Consider the following 13,139-nt stretch of genomic DNA (forward strand, 5'->3'; position numbering starts at 1 on the left):
ATTGATTTCTAAGTACGATTCTCTTAGTTATTTTTATTTTTAGCATTATAATATATATGAAATACAATGTGGAATAAATCAGCTTAATTATATGAATTTTTGCTATAAATTTATCTAAATATGTATATGATTAGAGATTATATTAACCATACAAAATTTTAATTTTAATTTTGTATGTTATGAAAATAGATACTTGACCAAATATATAAAAATCCAACTATATTATTATATTGTACATTTTAACATCTTTTTATTTTTTCTATTTAATTTTAAATTCATAATAATAAAAAAATTTAATGTGTAAAACACTATATTTTTAAAAAAATACAATTGGATAAATGTCATAAATTGGTACAAAATCATTTATGTTTATAATAATTAAAGAAAAAAAATAATTCAAATATGCGAACCAATGATTTCAAAATGAAATTAATATACAATTACAAATAAATATAGCATGATTAGATTTACTTTAATTAGTTTTAATTTTTTTTAATGAAATGACTTTTATTTATCAGTTTTTGATGGGAGACTAAGGGAGTGTTTGTGTTGCCGGAAAATATTTTAAAAATAGAAATACTTACTAATAATAAATAATTTTAAAATATTTTTTAACCCCTAATAACATGTGTAAATCTTATATTTTTTTTTAAAAAATACAAATTGATAAATATCATAAATTAATTAGTACAATATCATTTCTGTTTATAATAATTAAAGAAAAAATAAATAATTCAAATATGTGAAGCAATGATTTCAAAATGAAATTAATCCATCTATACTATTAATTTAATAATAGTAAATAATAATTTACACCAATCTATATCTATACTATTAATAAAAGTAAAATCTTCCATTAAAATATCTCTTACCCCTTTTGATACGAGATTGTCCTTCAAGTTCTAGCATAAACAATTCCTATTGATGCTCGCATATACCATGACTGTCAACAAAAGTCAGGGCCAAACACTAACTCACATTGGGTTATTACATAAAAAACCAGTCTTCAATCACGATCAATTGTACGTGACTTTTTCCCGAGTCACTCATCCTGGTGGCCTGAAGGTTTTAACTCTACACGGGGATGGATAAAATTCTGTTACTACTACCAATGTCGTCTACAAAGATATTTTCAATAATGTGTAATTCAAGCCAATGATATTATAAGGAAATAATAATTTACATCAATCTATATCTATACTATAATTTTGGTGTAATTTTATAAGTAAATAATAATTTATTAATTATTATTTACACCACTCTATATCTATACTATTAATAAAAGTAAAATCTTCCACAAATAATGTTTAATAATTGACAAATTCTATTAGGCAATAAAAATTACTATTATAAAATCTTTTGTACTATGGACACATATTTTTAATTATTTCGGTTTAATAATATTATATCTTATTTATAAAAATTCAAATTAATACTTTTAGTACTATTGAATATTGATTGACTAAAAATTATCTTAATTATTATTAAGGTAATTAATAGGTATTTAGCTTTAACAAGTCTTCAAATATATGAATTATACATAGTAGCATTGAATCAATTAGTAGGACAATTATATTAGGTAATCTAATTAATAATTTACTTTTTAAATTATATCTCATTTTCAATCATGAATATTTTCTTAAAGCATATACACAGACTATGCTTATCAATATAGAATTAAAAATGTGTATGTGTGTGTGTGTGTGTGTATATATATGTATGTATATTTAATGTATAATATGTATTCAAAATAATTTTAAAATATTATTTAACCCCTAAACATGAGAAAATTTTTTATTTTAAAAAAATATACAATTTGATAAATATCATAAATTAATTATTGCAATAGCATTTATGTTTACAATGAGAATAATTAAAAAATAATAATTTAAATATGTGAATCAATGATTTCAAAATAAAATTAATATACATTACAAATAAATATAGCATGATTAGATTTAATTTAATTAGTTTTAATTTATTTAATAAAATGATTTTTCTTTATCAGTTTTTGATGGGAGATTAATGGAGTGTTTGAGTTGCTGAAAAATATTTTTAAAATAAAAATAATTTAAAAATTTTTCAACCCATAAACATGTGAAAATTTTATATTTAAAAAAAGATACAATTTGATAAATATCATAAATTAATTATTGCAATATCATTTATGTTTACCATGCGAATAATTAATGAAAAATAAAAAATTCAAATATACTATTAATAAAAGTAAAATGCTCATTTTCAACATTCTCGCCCAAATTAATATGAATATTAATTAAATAGTAAAAAATTAATAAAGCTTATTTGGTAACAATAATATTTCTAATTGAGTAATTGACTAATTAACTACAATGAAAAAAGAAATTGTCATGATCATTGCATTTTAAATAAAAAAAAAAGAACAAAAATTAAAAATTAGACGGAAATGTTTCAATAATATTCTACATCATCAATAGGAAATGCATATTTTAAAGTTTAAATAATATAAAGGTAAATTAAAAATATAACGAAAATATTTCAATAAAAATATTATACATCATTTAAAAATGGAACGGAAATTATTTAAAAATATCACTGCATCTGATAGTCTAATTGACTGAAAATAAAAAAGAATAATTGGCTGAAAATGAATCTGATATTACTAATTGGCTGAAAATATAAAAGGATCACTAATTGACTGATATTCTACCATTATATATTTTCACCTGAGTCACTCATCTTGATGGACTGAAGGTGTTAGCTCTAGACGAAGATGGATAAGATTGTGTTGCTATTATCAATATTGTCTATAAAGATGTTTCAATAATGTGTAAATACAATCTGTGATATTCTGTTTTTTTTTTTAATGGCAAAATTGCTATATATCTAGACAAACAATATATTTTTCATACAAATGAATTAGGATATCAATTCATTCTTATAACTGAGTTGCTAAAGAACGAGCATATTTGCCTACTTTATAAAAATACTGAACAATGATAAATAAAACCTCCAAAGCTACAACACCGCATGCGTACGTCTACACATTAGTTATTAATTTGAGCACTTATTTGCTCAAATTCAAGCAATGATAACATAAAAACACAAAGGATCCAAACCATACCTTCAATTGCACTATATAATATTTGATGTTATAATTTAAATAATTATATATCAATCGAAATATTCTTAATATATTACAACAAATTCATTCCCTGCATTGCATGGGTGAAAATACTAATAATAATAATAATCCAAACAAAACTAAATACAAAATAAAATTAAAATTAAACAAAAAAAAAAAAAAAGAAGAAGAAGACAAAGGGGAGCCACGAGCTCCCTTTGTAAATGATGTGAGATCATTTTGATCCCACATTGAAAATGTTTGAAAAGAGGAGCTCTTGAGCTCTTCTATATAAGAGGTACAAACATAATTGTTTGTCCATCAATGTGGCAAGTATTGAGAAGTCAAAATGTTCTTATTTAAGAAACCTTAGCTTTGTTTTTTTTTTTTTTTTAGTTGTTCATTATTTATTTATTTATTATTTATTTATTATTAGTGGGGTTTGGGAAAGATTAACCCAAAATGTATGTGTTGTTTTAGTTTTTAGCAGTTTGGAGCGAGCAAATTACTGAGTTATTAAATAATATTTTGGTGTTTTGATTAAAGATAAATTGTTAAAATTTTGACGAAATTATTAATAATCAAATAATAATAATAATAATAATAATAATAATAATAATCCAAACAAAAACGATATATAGAATGAAATTAAAAAAAAAAAAAAAAAAAGAAGACAAAAGGGAGCCCGTGGCTCCCTTTGTAAATGATGTGCGGTCATTTTGATCTCCAGCTCCTCTTACAAACATAATTGCTTGCCCATCAATGTCGACAAGTATTGAGAAGTCCAAAGTCTTTTTTTTTTTGTTTTTTTTTATGAAAATACTAAACAATGATAAATAAAATCTTCAAAATATAGCACCGCATGCGTACATCTAAATATAGCTATTAATTTGAGCAATTATTTACACAAATTCAAGCAATGATAACATCAAAATATATAAACGATCCAAATCATATTTTTATTTAGATGTACTATATTATATTTGATATTCTAATTTAAATAATTATATATTGATTCATATATTATTAATATATTACAACAAATTCATTCCGTGCATCGCACGGGTGCAAATACTAGTAGATAGCAAAAAGATGATGCCAAAGAAAAGTTGTTAGATGCTAATCTTCATTTAGAAGATCAAGATGATTGTGAGATTGGAAAGAATTTAAATGATATTGTGATGATTGTGAGATTGGAAAGAATTTAAATGATATTGTGCACAACGATGATATGTATCACTATGACAATGAAAATAATAAGAATGTTGATAGTTGTTTATATGATGTTAGTCATAGTGATAAACCAAATGATTCGCTTTTATTTGACATATATGATCCAAGAAATTGGGATGTCTTGATTCTAAATTAATAGATATTTTTGTGAAAGATTGTCCTAAAAGAGATTTATCATCAATAAATAAAAATCCTAAAGATAAATTCTTTAGAAGATTTTCATATGCATTTTACACAAGATATTTGTCACATTTTGAATGAAATTTTAGATGTATTTTTTTATACAATATTTATATTTTGAAATTTTGACACAACTTTTTAAACAACTATTATTTATATATAGAAATTACTTGATAAAAGGGGCTCAAATTAAGATATTGCAAAGGATCCTAATTTTTAGTGGAACGGCCCTGATCTCGTAATGTAAATGTTGCCGGTGAATTTTCTCTCGCACAGTACAAGGAAACTAGATTAAATCAATAATTTATTTATAACGGAAATCGCACCAAGAGAAAGTATGAATCAAACCAATTAATATAATTTTGTGTTGCAAAATTATGTTTGGGTATTATTTAGTGAGGGCCGCTCCACCTCGCTGGCCCGTTTTAACCTATAGTCCTAACTCCTAAGTGCACATGCGCGTGGATCACCCGCCATAGTAGACGGATTGAACCGTGCACAACGGCACAATATGCGCCATTATAGAGGTGCTTCTCTTCTCGCTTCTTTCTATTCTTCTTCCATTCTCGCTTCTTTCTACAATCATCATCTCCAAGCTTCTCATCACTCCATTGGCTGGTAAATTTCATTAATCTCTCCCTTTTTAATATATATTTTTTGCGATAATTATTCGATTACCCATTGTTTATCTGCACTTTTGTTCTAAATCCAGAAAGAAGGAAACGATGTTTTACACCACACATGAGAGACACAAATTCAATTGTTTGGTACTTAGGAATCACGTTGGAACAGAATGAAATTCAAATATCTAATTCCTTTTCAACATTTTGGTATGTTCCTTCCATCAAATAGTGATTTTTAGGAAATGTTGTTCCATCTGCTTGCAACAGTATGTTCCTTAATTTGTAATATGTAGAAACCAGCCACTGTCTTTTTAGGGGATATTTCGGGTGTGTTTGGTTCAAACATTAGAATCGGAATAGTAATAAAAATCAAATACTTATAAGGAATAAGGTTCAAATTGGCCACTGAACGTAACATGAAAATGCAATTAGGCCACTGAACGAAAAAAAAGTGCAATTAGGCCACTGAACACTTAAAAACGTGCAATTAGGCCACTGAACAATTCAAATGTATGCAATTTTACCGGATAGCAGGTTACCATCAATTTTAGAAGGTTACCTGCTTACGTGGCAGCTGAGTTGGCATTTTTAATAATTTTTAAATAATTTTAAATAAATTTTATAATAAATTTAATAATAAATTTTAATTTTTTTAATAAATTTAAAAAATAAATTTTAAATTTTACCTGCTTACCATCGTTTTTTTTAATTTTTTTTTAAAAATTATTTTTAACATTTATTAAAAATTATTTAAAAATTATTAAAAATGCCAACTCAGCTGCCACGTAAGCAGGTAACCTGCTAAAATTGATGATAACCTGCTATCAGGTGAAATTGCATACATTTGGAGTGTTCAGTGGCCTAATTGCACTTTTTTTTCGTTCAGTGGCCTAATTGCATTTTCAGGTTACGTTCAATGGCCAATTTGAACCTTATTCCTACTTATAATTGTAATGTGATTAAGTAGAAGGAGCCACTTTGTTTGTTTGGTAGTAAATAGGAATTAGAATCAAAATAAATAAATAATTAATAAAAATAAATAGATATATAAAATATATAATACATATATATACACATACATATCTAAATCTAAAAACATAATAAGTCTCAATCAAAGTTATATCCCTAATTTATGTCCATGTTTTTAGTGTTAACCATTTTGTATATTGTGCTTTTAGAGTTGTATTATACAATTTTTTGGACAAAAATACACTTACCGTTATAACTTTCGTTATCTTTTCCAGTACTTTTACCATGCACATCATGCATCCATCATATTTTTTATTATATTCTTTAATGATAATAATATTTGTAGACATTATATATTGGATTAATATAATAAATAAATTTTATTTCATTTAGATTTTAATTAGTAAAATTTGTTAGTTATTTTTTAAAATATAAATGTCGGGCATATGTTTTGCGCATCGCGCATAGAAAAGACTAGTATGTGTATATATATTAAGGGTGTGTTTGGTTGGTGGGGTTTGCCCATAGGAATGGGTATGAAAGTGATTGTTGTTATTTGGTTGATAGGTTTTTAGAACACTACTATGGATTTCGAATACCCCATCAATTGAAAAACACATACCCAACTAAAATAAGAGTTTCATTCCCTTATTCATTCTCAAACAGTACTATTAGTAACCATTCTCATTCCACCCTACTACCAAACATGTTAAATACTTTTACCAAAACCCATTACCATTACCAAGTATTTGATACCCATTCCGATTCCAATTCCTATGTGTGAACCAAACACACCCTAAAATTCCATATTTAATGCATAGACAATGACATTTTTAATTTTGTTTTTCATTTTTTCTCCCTTATTTTTTATTCCATTGTTTAAAAGTAGAGGACTAAAAGGATAATGAGTTTTGTAATTACTAAAGAATTTGATTTCCAATAGTAGGATAATAAAAATAGGCAAACAAACATGGTAATGGATATCAAAATCCATAGTAAGGTGCAAAAGTCTCCAACCAAACACCACCTTTGTTACATTATATATGCTCACTAAATTCAGTTAATAGTAATATGCATTTGTTCTGTAGTTGCATTTCTGCATGAGCTGCGATGTCTAATACTGATGTTAAAGATCCATTGCTACCGGGAACCGTTGATGTTTCACTTCAGTCTCGTTTGAAGAAGGTGTTGGAGAGAAGAAAGAATCATGGTTGTGGTAGTGCTCCCGGTGATGAGGTCCTTCATCCAGAACATAACGATGTGAAAACATCTCATCCTCCTGATTCTTTTGCACCAAACAGCCTTAAATTCAGGCATGTTTTCTTGTTCTTGGCTGTGTATTTAGGTATAGGGGCTGTCTGTTTTTTCCTCGTAAGAGATCAGATTGACGGCAAGAAGACGAATGAGGTTCTAGACGCCATATACTTTTGTGTTGTCACAATGACCACAGTTGGGTATGGGGACCTTGTGCCTAGTACCACTTTAGCGAAATTCCTTGCTTGTGTTTTTGTGTTTGCTGGAATGGCCCTTGTTGGATTTGTTCTGAGTAAAGCGGCTGACAGGTTTCTAGAGAAGCAGGAAATCCTTTTTTCCAAAGCTATACATCTAGGCAAAGATTACAATTCAACAGAATTAGCCGATGTAGTTGGACCGAATAAAGTGAAATACAAATTCCTAACTACCTTAGTGCTCCTTGTTGGGTTAATGATAGCCGGAACTCTCTTCGTGGTTTTTGTCGAGGGGCTGGCAGTTTTTGATGCATTTTATTGCGTTTGTGCCACTATCACCACACTTGGTTATGGAGACAAGAGCTTCTCAACAAAGTCGGGTCGTATTTTTGCTTCGTTTTGGATAGTTATCAGCACCATTTGCTTGGCACGGTTATTTTACTACTTCGCTGAAGTTTGTACAGAACAAAGGCAAAGATCAATGATCGAGTGCGCTCTTACAAGGAAATTGACGGTGTCAGATCTCAGGGCAGCAGACCTCGACAACAATGATGAAGTGAGGTAACTTTTTCTCCACTATTTCACTTTGAAAACAATAACGTAGTAAGATCTCGTATAATGATGCTCATTTAAACTGTCGATATTTCTTTCTATCCAGTCCTGCAGAATTTATCGTTTACAAACTGAAAGAGATGGGCAAGATTACTGATGAAGATGTGACTACCGTGATGAAAGGGTTCAAAATGCTCGATGTTGATCTGTCTGGAACATTGACCGAATCTGATATAGTTTGAATTTTGAAACTCTTTCTAGTTTTGAATTATCTGGTAATTGTACATATTAATACAAGCACCTTGTAAATGAATTATATTTTTATAAACGGAATCAAATGTTGAGCACATCCTTCCAATATATGATTCACTATTCAGAGCAGCTTAAAAGTTTCAACATTGATATACAGTAGGAGTGTTGGGTTTAAGGTGACTTGCCTACTGAAACCTATAGTTACATTTGCCGGTGTTGATATATAGCAGGTTCTTCAGGTACAAATTAAAGCATTATTAATAAGTGGCATTCACAGCATTCAAACTTCAGAAGTCTTCGAGTTGTTGTTCTTGTTGGAATACAAGGTAACCTAGCAGGCCCTCGCCGTCCTTTTCACCTCTGAAGTCGACTGCAAATGGTGGTACCTGGGTGAAGGCGATTATTGCCCCCATGAACAGAGTTGTGGAGAGGAAAAGAGGCCAGAAATAAGCGAGCATGGTAATAAGTCGGGGGGCCGTGTTAATGACAAAACCAAGGAACAGTGATGCTACAATTAGTACAGCAATGGAGTTCTTGTGCTCTAGAAGCTTGGTAGAGATATCCATAGCCTTCTGAGTTTCAATCTTCTAGTTGGAAACTGCAGATATTTCAGGTATGTTTCTCTTTTCGTGCCTTTTTTGCAATCAAGAGCCGGTTGAGGAGTGCTTTTGTTGTGTTCTCGAAGATTCTTTCTTCAAATGTTTAGCTTCTTTTACTCTGCTTTTCTTCCAAATTAAACCAACTCCCTGTTCAGTTTCTTGTTCGATAACTCGAATTCCCTCCCATTCTGTTCCAAATTATATAGAGGCAGCGGTGCGGTTTAAGTGCAACAGAAAGGGAAAAATTGTATACATTCCTCAGAAGAGAGGAAAGCAAAAGTATGCTTGCAATTTTGGTTTATCCCCATTGCAAGTAGGTTGCTTTATCCCAACTCCAAGGGTTTCCTTAATATAGAAGTTACAAATTTTGGGTTAAGGGAAAGAATTCTTGCAATTGTGGTTTACCCCTTTAGTTGGCTAGTAGGTTACCTTATCCCAACTCCAAGGATTTCCTCCTCATTGTAGGAAGTTAGAAATTTTAGGTCAAGGGTGGTTACTAGCAGTAAAGCAAGAAAGAGCCCGCATGGACAGCTCAACTGGTCACAGAGGTGAAATTTGTCATAAAAGACTAAGGATCAAGTTTTACCAATGACAGTGTAGGAACAACCTCTCAAAAGTCTAGTCTCGGTTGGTCAGTTGAGTCATCATAATTTACCTCTCCGGCCTCCACAAACTGTCTGGCCGAGGTATGTGGGTGATTCCACCTTTTGTCACAAGTAAAGCAAGAAAGAGAATAATCATGGAAACTTAAAGAGGAAAGAGTGAGCTAACAGGTTTTAATTTCCGCAAATTACTATACCTTTTATGTTATTAGTCCAACAGAAATCATATTACATAGGGACTAGGGATTTTGTCGAAAAATATTGGACCCCTATTTGTTCATACTGAATACATACTATAAGGTGGTATAGGATCAACTGAAAAACTTGATCCAATCCCCTTTTAACCTGGAAATGAAAAATTACAGACCCTCATTTGCCTGCTGAAAGAATTCTACAGCTCTGGGATGGTAGCCAGTGATGGCCTCCATTTCAGGCAGCCATCTCTAATAGAGTGAACTCGAACCATTCTGTAATTAAGCTTATTTGCACCATTAATCAGCATCTGTAGTTGCTTCCTAGTCAACACAACCTTCACTCTTTGCCCATTTTGAGTTCTACTGTCATATTTGGACACTTTTTGACATGTTGGCATCCATGGCAGGTTACACTTCTTAGCAAGGAGTCGTCTACCACATCTACCAGGCTTCTGGTGTTCCAAAAGATCTTCACCATCATCAACATTTAGAGGTCTTCTTTCGTTGTGGCACAGATGAGAGTATGCAATGCAATTGCCCATGATTGTGGTGAGGATATGCATGGTTAGAGAGATGGTCAACATCATATATAGAGCTGCAGGTACTAAAACGTGCAGGCCATCTTAAAGGAATGCTGAATTGTTTAAAGTTTTGGACTCTGTTAGGTCAAGCAGTTGAAGAATGTTAAGTTGTATAATATTTGAATGATTTGTAGTCAAAAGGTTATAATAATCATTAATCAAGAAGTTGCCTATGCACTCGGCACCCTCTGTGGTTGACTTTTGGTTTATAACATTATATTAGTCATCTCCAATGTCTTCAAATTATGGTTTCATTTTTGTTTTTTTCTAAGGAATCAATTTGATGAGTACTGCATTATAATTAAAATCTTTTCGGATTGACCCAAGAGGGTAGTTCAAGTGACAAATGAGCTCTCTTTGTGGATGAGAATTTCAGGATAATCTGGATTCGATTTCCACAAGTGACGACCTGAACCGTTAAATGAACATAGAAAGACTCGGACCACATTGTGGTTTACACAAACAAACAAAAAAATGACAAATTTTTATGTGTATCATAAAAAAGTACATTTTTAATATTATACTAAAAGAGTAAAAGTATATTATTTGTGTACTGAATGTATATTATATAAAATAATATTTTTTTTTTTTTGAAAAGATAAAATAATATAATTTTAGTATTCAAATAATGTATTTTCTATGAATACAAGGTATATTTTTAATATACCAAAAGTACATTATTTTTATTTTAAATGTATATTATTTAATAGTACACCAAATAATGTAATTTTAGTACTAAAAAATATACTTTATGTACACAATGTATTTTTTAACTGTGTGGACCGAAGTCCTAGAATAATGATTGCAACTATTCTAACTAGTCTCAAATATTCTAAATTTCAAAGGTGGAGTGTCTCCCACCGTTAGGTCAAAATTTTAAATGATAATATGTAAATTGATGTCATTTTAATGAACTTACAGTATATTATAATGAACTTATCATATTATAATAATGAAACATGACCAATGATAATTTTAATGAGCTTATAGTATTATAATAATGAACAATGGTCCATGGCGCAAGGTGGACTATGATTCATGATATAATTTGTTTGTTGAGGAACGGTGGAGGTACAGCTGTCGAAACAAACTTGCAGGGCGGACCTGCCAAAGACTGCCATATGGCAGGGGCTGACTAAAAAACCCACTAAAATAAGTGTATATTAAAATAAATTGAATAGTTTAAACACATAGTTTTTTTTTTAGATATACTAACTCTTTTTACATTGTAATATCTATTCATTTATACTCTCTCAACCTATTGTTGAATCACAAAGAGTCAACACTGTCTCCACTAAGGCTCAATCTCATGACCTCCTATATGGGAGAGTCGTTACATGTCATCTGAGCACAAGGTGTTTGGCAGTTTAAACACATATTAATGCATTTGTAATTTGTTAAATACAATAATAACTAATAAGGTAATAAGTCCTAATAAATAATTAAATACATAATGTGTTAATCTATAAGGTAATAACAAATAATTTATACAATGTCCTACTTACTAATACATTTCTTCAATATAAATAAATAAACATATATATATATATATATATATATATATATATATATATATATATATATATATATATATATATATATATATATATATATATAATCATATAAAATGATGTGTCTTTGTGTGCCGCTGGCCTGCCGAAGCACGCCACTTTGGCGGGGCAGTCTAAAAGGCCCAAAAATACGGGCCGTACAATCAAAGCCTGCCCCGCCTACGGGCTAACCCGACGGATTAAGTCCGTTTTGACGGCTCTAGGTTGGGGCAACAGGGCAGTGACCCAAGTCCAACTACCATTTTTTATTTTGTTTAATATTTAGGTGATCTCAATTTTGTTGGACTAATCTTAAACTTACAAGATCTCACCTCTAGAGTCACTATAAAGATAAATTGTGAATCGCGCAATTCATTCCATACCTTTTACAATCTTGGACCTTTTTACGACTTTTTTTTTTTTTTACTAATATATATTATCAGGGTGTGTATATACATATTTTTTTATTATTTATATATTTAAATACAACTTAATTCTAATTTTTTATTAGTATTAAAATTGAGATTTGTAAAATACATTCATCATTCTAAATTTTTTTTCAGTGATGATGAAAACTGCAGCCACTACTTGAGAGTGTTACTAAGTAAATTTCACATTATGACCCTAGCCGGTAAAAAATCACAATGAGGTAAATCAATATAGGCTACCTATAGTTGATCTACTCAAACCAAGAAGTTAAGGCCAATAGGCCGGTCTACTAGGAGTTATAAACTTGTAAGATTGCAGTTACTAAGTCAACAAATTGACCAATTTTGTTGGGGTTGCCCCAATTCCTAATTCTAGTTGTATTTATGATTTGTGGCTTTGCAAATTTTCTTTCTAATTTCTTTGATATCAATTGTAAAATTTATAATATAGACAATTTTGTGATTCATATTTGATAAGGATTATTCTTCGGGTATACTTCCCTATATGTTCAAGCATCTGTTCGGTATTCGGGTATAAGAACACCTAACACTTTAGTGGAGGGGGATCCCTTTCTCTTCTCTGAAGATTACTCTCTCTGAACATTGAATAAGAAAGGCCTTTAGGCCAATTTCTCTACATCTTCTCTCTACGATTTATGAATTGCTATTTCATTCATTAATGGAGGATCTTCCCCTTCTCATATACTTTTCATACAATTCTATACGCACAAGATACATCAAACTAATTTACACTATCAGTATTAAAATTTAAAATTTATTCATAGTTGAGCAATTTAGCACTTATATTTATAACTAGTTTTTTAC

At 29.8% G+C, this 13,139-nt stretch overlaps 1 protein-coding gene across 3 annotated transcripts; it reads left to right on the forward strand.

The window, feature by feature from the left end:
• The first annotated feature begins 5,046 nt into the window (after positions 1-5,046).
• LOC109174350 (two-pore potassium channel 1-like) lies at positions 5,047-8,466 on the forward strand. 3 transcript variants are annotated; one of them, XM_019323593.1, is made up of 4 exons: positions 5,047-5,134; positions 5,229-5,346; positions 7,197-8,117; positions 8,215-8,466. In XM_019323593.1, exons 3-4 carry the CDS (start codon positions 7,219-7,221, stop codon positions 8,348-8,350), a joined length of 1,035 nt encoding a protein of 344 aa, XP_019179138.1. In that variant the 5' UTR covers positions 5,047-5,134; positions 5,229-5,346; positions 7,197-7,218; the 3' UTR covers positions 8,351-8,466. The 3 variants fall into 3 exon arrangements, with proteins under 3 accessions (XP_019179138.1, XP_019179137.1, XP_019179136.1); XM_019323592.1 differs by lacking the exon at positions 5,229-5,346 and having other exon boundaries at positions 5,060-5,134; XM_019323591.1 differs by lacking the exons at positions 5,047-5,134; positions 5,229-5,346 and having other exon boundaries at positions 7,084-8,117.
• The last annotated feature ends 4,673 nt before the right edge of the window (positions 8,467-13,139 follow it).

Source organism: Ipomoea nil, unplaced genomic scaffold (assembly GCF_001879475.1).
Source record: "Ipomoea nil cultivar Tokyo-kokei standard unplaced genomic scaffold, Asagao_1.1 scaffold0642, whole genome shotgun sequence".
NCBI classification, from domain to species: Eukaryota; Viridiplantae; Streptophyta; class Magnoliopsida; order Solanales; family Convolvulaceae; genus Ipomoea; species Ipomoea nil.